The sequence below is a fragment of the Phodopus roborovskii genome, unplaced genomic scaffold (genome assembly GCF_943737965.1).
Source record: "Phodopus roborovskii unplaced genomic scaffold, PHOROB, whole genome shotgun sequence".
NCBI classification, from domain to species: Eukaryota; Metazoa; Chordata; class Mammalia; order Rodentia; family Cricetidae; genus Phodopus; species Phodopus roborovskii.
The window spans coordinates 9,916,393-9,922,392 of NW_026126480.1; the positions used below are offsets into that span (position 1 = coordinate 9,916,393).

The following is a 6,000-nucleotide window of genomic DNA, read 5'->3' on the forward strand; positions in this document are numbered from 1 at the left end:
GCTTCCTAAACAACATGGATGTGAGCTAGATTGCGGAGACCATGTTATAGAAACAGAGCACAGGAAGTCAGATCACATGAGCTGGAGTCCTGGGTTCAGGACAGACTTGGTGTGTCTTCTCCGTGATTTTTATAGAAGTGTGCCTTGAGAGGCAAAGAAGATGAAGAGCATGGCACATTTTAGTCCTTGTGGATCCCCTGCATGTGTGCATGTGGCCGTTAGAATAGTTGGAGATAGCCTCATCTGTCCCCCACCTCCCCTAGGCCCTTATCCCAAGCAGATGAGCAAAGGACTTAAAAACCTTCCAACCATAGAGCCCTTCAGCTTCATCTTGTTCATGCTTTGCAGACACCAGGATACTATACATTCATGTGGCTTTTCCTGGACATCACTTCTGCAGTTATCATTGGCTTTGTATTTTATTATCACTGGTAAGTATATATTTATAATTCCCAATGAAAATTCCTCTCAAGAAAAATAATAAATGGGTGCTTACAGAAAATTGATTGGCAGCTGGTTGCCTTTTAAAGAGGAGGAAGCACAGGCGCTCGCTCGGGTGGGAGTCCGGCTGGGTAATGAGTCTTCTGACCACAGCCACGATGTTTAAAAGAGGCCTGTGAGCTGATACATGGTTTGCTTCCTTCCAGGATGAAAGAGCTTAGAAAAGCAAGGTGGCTTGAAACTGATGCTGATACCACTGTATCTACAGGTAAAGTCAAAAGGCTTGCTTGTTCCTTCTTTTTTGACCCCATGGCCTCAAGAAGACAGGTCCTCCTCTTCATGTCCCTGTCTAGAGCTGAGGGATAGGCACCAGCGAGGAGCAGGGAAATTTAGTAAGTCCCCTTGTTCTTGAGTTCCCATCTGCAAACCCAACCAAACAGCAATGAAACAAAAGTTAAGTTGTTGCTGATATGAATTATATAGTTAGTCCTGTAGGTGTTCTGGTTATTGAATACACAGCTTGTTCTTGCCATCAGTCCTCATCACTGTAGAATGGGGGTGCTTTCCAAAAAGAGCTTGCTTACCTTTTTTATTTTATCATTGGGCAAACATCATAGAGTGCATTTGGTGTGTGTGTGGGGGGGAGGGTATTAGAGTATTGTTCCTAGGACCATGATGAATGAAACGGTATGATATTAAATAGATCACATGAAAAATGATGTAGGTAGTCTAGAGACTTGACTACATGAGATTTAACTGCCTGGCTTAAGTACCATGTGAAAATAACAATAAAATACACAAATATTAGAGCACAGTCACATGTTATCATGGCCACAAATTAAGAACTGTACCTGTTAGGTAGCTGGCATTCCCAGATATGTGCATTAAACGCACTGAGCTCTAATTCAAGATGGCATCAGTGTCACTAAATAAGAATTTTCAGTTCTGTTGTGACTTTTTGTGATCATGTGTTTCATTCATGATGACTGAAACATCCTTGTAGGGCACATGACTGCATTTCCTGAACAACACAGTGTAGCTATTTATATAGCATTTACATCATTTGGGCACGTCAGATAATCTAAAAATGATGTAAAGTATATGGGAAGGTGTGCATCAGTTTATATGCATCTTACAGAAGAGTTGTGGGTATCTATATCTGTGACATGCCTATTTTTTCTGATATTTGGCTTTTGAAACTGTTCCTTTTGTGACTGATTTTTGCTAGTTGGACTATAATTAATCTTTATGTGGAGGACACATATGCAAAAAGATTCATGTCCTGCTTAGGACACAGATTTAGATCTTAAGCATAGTTTGTTTTTTTATCAAATTGGGAAGATTTTAAGTCTTTTTATTTTCTTCAAAAACCTGTTTTCCCCATTTCATAGCTTTTCAATCTAATTACATGGATTTTAAGAGTCTGTTTATTTGTTTCATTCAAGATAAATTATATGCTATATGCATTTCTTTCTTTTTTATTTTTTAATTTAATTTTTTTGTTTTGTTTTTTAAGACAGGGTTTCTATGTGTTGCCCTGGCTGTCCTGGAACTCACTCTGGAGACCATGATTGCCTCTATCTCAGAAGCCCACCTGCCTCTGCCTCCTGAGTGCTTGGATTAAAGGCGTGTGCCACCACTGCCCTAGTGAATTAGTTTCTTATTGCTGTGTAAAAAGTTACTTCAAATTTTAAAGCAGCATACATATATTACTTTACAGCTTGAGATTAGAAGGTCTTCCACTTAGAGTCTTATGCAGTGACTGTTGGAGCTACAATCTCAGCTGAGGCATAGCATCCTCTTCTAGTTCCTTACAGTTATAGGACTCCAGTCATCTTGGCACTTGTTTCTATCTCCTGGAAGCCACATTCAGCTTATAGCTACATGGCCCATGAGCTTACATACTCAAAGACAAGAGAATATCTCTCCAGTCTGCTATGATAGTCTTACATATTGTAAAATACTCATGGGAACAACTATCCTACTGCCTTTACATACAACAGAATCAAGGGGAATATATGATATTGTATAATGATAAGCCTCATGACTCAAATGAGAGGAATGTACATTAAAAGTTAGGAAACTTGGGAGCTATCTCCTACACTGAAAGCTCTCACTTCTTGTCTTTTGTAATATCTTACTAGGTAATTGTAACCACTGAAATTTTCAAATGTATGTTTTATATCTACAAGATGTATTTTGGTGAATGTAGGGGCATAGGCATGCCATGGCCCATATTCACAGCTCACCAGAGTCATGTTTCTCCTTCCCCTATGTGGGTCCCTGGTATCAAACACTGGCCATCAGGCTTGACAGCAGATGACTTTACCTTCTGAGCCATCTTGATGGCATGTGTGTATATATAGCTTCCACTTTTCTCCCTGCTTTCATGTAGTTTCATTTAAATATCTGAACGCAGACAGCTGCAGTGGTAAACACCTGTGATCCCAGCCCTTGGGAGGTGGAAGCAGCAGAATCTAGACTTCAAGGTCATCCTCAGCTACATAGTGAATTTACAGTTAGCCTGGGTGTGTGAGAAGCTGTCTCAAAACAACAACAACAATCTGTGCATGATTGTAATGGTTTCATTCGCTTCTTTTGCTGACTCTGTCACCTGTTAGTTCTGTGTCCTTTTCTATTATCTGATGCTTCTGAATGCAGACCATGTCTATAATATCTATTGTTATTTACCATACTGTTAATTTAAAAATATTTACAAATTCAGTTCAAAGTAATTTTTAAAGGTTTTCATGTGATGTATCAGGTTTTGAAAAAGAATGTAGTAAGAAATATAGCAGTCTTCTACATTTTTTAAAATCTCAGCATCTAGATCTAAAAAATGACAAAAATTCTCATATCTGCTTCTGAATTTTCTGTCTCTTACTGTCTGACCTGTGGTGCTTCTGAATTTTCTGTCTCTTACTGTCTGACCTGTGGTATGGCCTCTGGAAATGCCACTGGACATGAGACAGATGTTTAAAAAAAAAAAAGCAAATAGCATTAGTGGTATTATGAAAGTTGTTTTGACTTAAGAGATCCCCAGTTATAAAAGTCTCCAGGGTTTCTAAAGACTCCTAGATGATAACTTGAGAACTATTGACCAAAATTCTTCACACTTATTGGCATTCTTTATTCTAGATTATTGCAGCAGGTGTCATCTTCCTACTCGTTTTATATCATGTCCTCACTTATAGACTATTGATGAGTTTCACTTTAAGGATTTAATGTCATTAGCATTTTTTGAAATGCATGAATGTAAATATCTCAGAAGCTGGAAAACAAAATCCATGTGTGATGCTGTTCTTTCCAGATTGAAGATGCCCAGGATCCAGGCAGAAATCCCATCGTAGCCCTGGGATTCCTGCCTTTAAAACTCATCTCCTGGATGTTGGAGCCATCACTCACCACAGTGTAAACTCCTGGATAATTTGGACATGTTCTTATGTTTTGTTGTTGTTGTTGTTTTGTTTTGTTTTTGTTTTTTGAGACAAGGTTTCTCTGTATTGTTTTAGAGCCTGTCCTGGAACTCCCTCTGTAGACCAGGCTGGCCTCAAACTCACAGAGACCCACCTGCCTCTGCCTCCCAAGTGCTAGGATTAAAGGCATGGGCCACCAACACCTGGGCATGTTCTCATGTTTTTACAGATCATCTAGTCTCACTTTTTCTCTTTGATAGACTTAGTCTCAATTTCTTTGCTCCATTATTGTAAGTCTCTACTGCCTATGTTTCCCTATCTCAGTAAAACAGTATTTATCTGGCACTTGTTTTGTGGCACACACTTTGAAGCACTGTGCAGGTAATGGAAGTCAAAGCTCTGTCCTTAAAAAATCTTCACTTATAGCCAGGATGGTAGTTCACACCTGTAATCCTGTGCTTGAGAGATGGGCTAGGAGGGTTGCCATAGACAGGGTCAAGATCAGCCTAGGTTACATAATGAGTTCCAAGCCTGTCTGGACTACAAAGTAAGACTGTCTCAAACAAGCAAACAAACAAACAAACAAACAAACAAAACCCAGACAAATGAGTTGTGATTCCAATTGAGAATGTGTGTAGTTTTTACTTAAATTAATTTATAACTAAAGGTTATGAGACATGAGCTCTGAGCCAAAGCTGGTCTTCTCCTGTGACCTTCCATGGTATGCTAGACACTTAACAGTAGATCCTTAAGCCCCGCCTCCATGCTGAGCTGTAGGATCATAATACAATTCTAGAGGGAGAGGAGAGCTTAGACGAAAGAACCCCAGAAGTTGAGGAGATGACACTGAGAGATGACTTGGCTGTCATATGTTACAGGCAGGGATTGGAGAGAGGTGACATCGGAGGAACCTGTATTTGTGTCTTTTCTATCCTGCAGGTATTGAGAACATAAACCTCCCACAAGGAGAATCTGAGACTCAAGGAGCTTCACACTTACTTAAAAAGCCTCCTGTCTGAATAGAAGAAGTCCATGGACTCCAGCAGTCCACTAGGAAAGCTCAACCAGGAGTGGGAAGAAACCCCTAAGTACTTCCCATTTTGCTAAAGCCCCCAAGAAGAATCCAGTGCCATTCAAGAACACAGTTAAGCCACTGATGCTCACTGGGGGCTTTCAACACACCCAAACACCTGCCAGGGGGCCTTCCTCACAAACCACCATGAAAGACAATGAATTGGCAGGACTCTTCACAGAGGACAGCCATGCCAAAACCCACCAAAAGACTCCTATGTTGGATTCTTCTAAAGAAAGCTATGAAACACTAGATTCCAGCATTTCCACTATCTCCTATAAGATGCCTTTAGAGAAGAAACAACCTCGTCCCCTTCTTTTCTATATGTCTAAGTATTGATGGTAGGGTGTGGTCAGGCTCACATGGGCACCATTGAGGCTTTCAGGGGAGCACTCTGGCCCAACCTCTATAAGGGATGCACCCCAGGAGTCAGGCTGGGGCAAACAGTGATACATGGGCATGGACCTGGAGCTGGCTGCTCTCTGGGTTTGCAGCATTGTCTCATCTTATATTTCTGTTATACTTTCTGCTAAAGGAGTGACTGGTCATGTCAGCTTGTAATAAAGGCACCTCTCAGGAAGCCAGTGTGTTGTTGACCCCCTTCTGTGGTCACCCAGGCTAATGAAGACCGTGGGACGGGTGCAGTAGTGACATTTTCCTCAGTCATGGCAGGAAGGGTGACATGGACATGAGCTGGCGGCAAAGCTCTCATCCCACCCTTATTTTCTGATGTTCATGCAGTGCGCTGCTTCTTAATGCCTGAGGGTACAACTCATGGTCCCATGTTCACCCAATAAACAGCCTCAGCCTTATCAGGAAAGCAGAGCTCAGAACAATTATCTGAAGTCTTCTGTCTGGGAGCCCAGTGTTAGCAACTGTGAGTTGAGTTCTATGGTGTGACCTTCACCCAGTGTTAGCAATAGTGATCGAGTTCTATGATGTGACCTTCACTCATTCGTACTTCCCTTGGACCTCACCCTTCCCCTCAGCATGATGATATAGAGTAAACTATAAGCTCAGCTTCTCCGGGCCAGATTTATCCTGGTTGACTGTGAAATCATGTGAATGTTA

The 6,000-nt window shown here is 41.1% G+C and overlaps 1 protein-coding gene across 1 annotated transcript in view; it reads left to right on the plus strand.

Moving 5' to 3' along the window:
* The window catches only part of Gdpd4 (glycerophosphodiester phosphodiesterase domain containing 4), a 67,358-nt gene extending 62,482 nt beyond the window's left edge, over positions 1 to 4,876 (plus strand). Inside the window, exons 14-16 of the mRNA XM_051194029.1 lie at positions 349 to 431; positions 648 to 709; positions 4,797 to 4,876. Of these exons, the coding sequence (XP_051049986.1) occupies positions 349 to 431; positions 648 to 709; positions 4,797 to 4,876 (225 nt within the window). The remainder of the gene's footprint in view (positions 1 to 348; positions 432 to 647; positions 710 to 4,796) is intronic.
* The last annotated feature ends 1,124 nt before the right edge of the window (positions 4,877 to 6,000 follow it).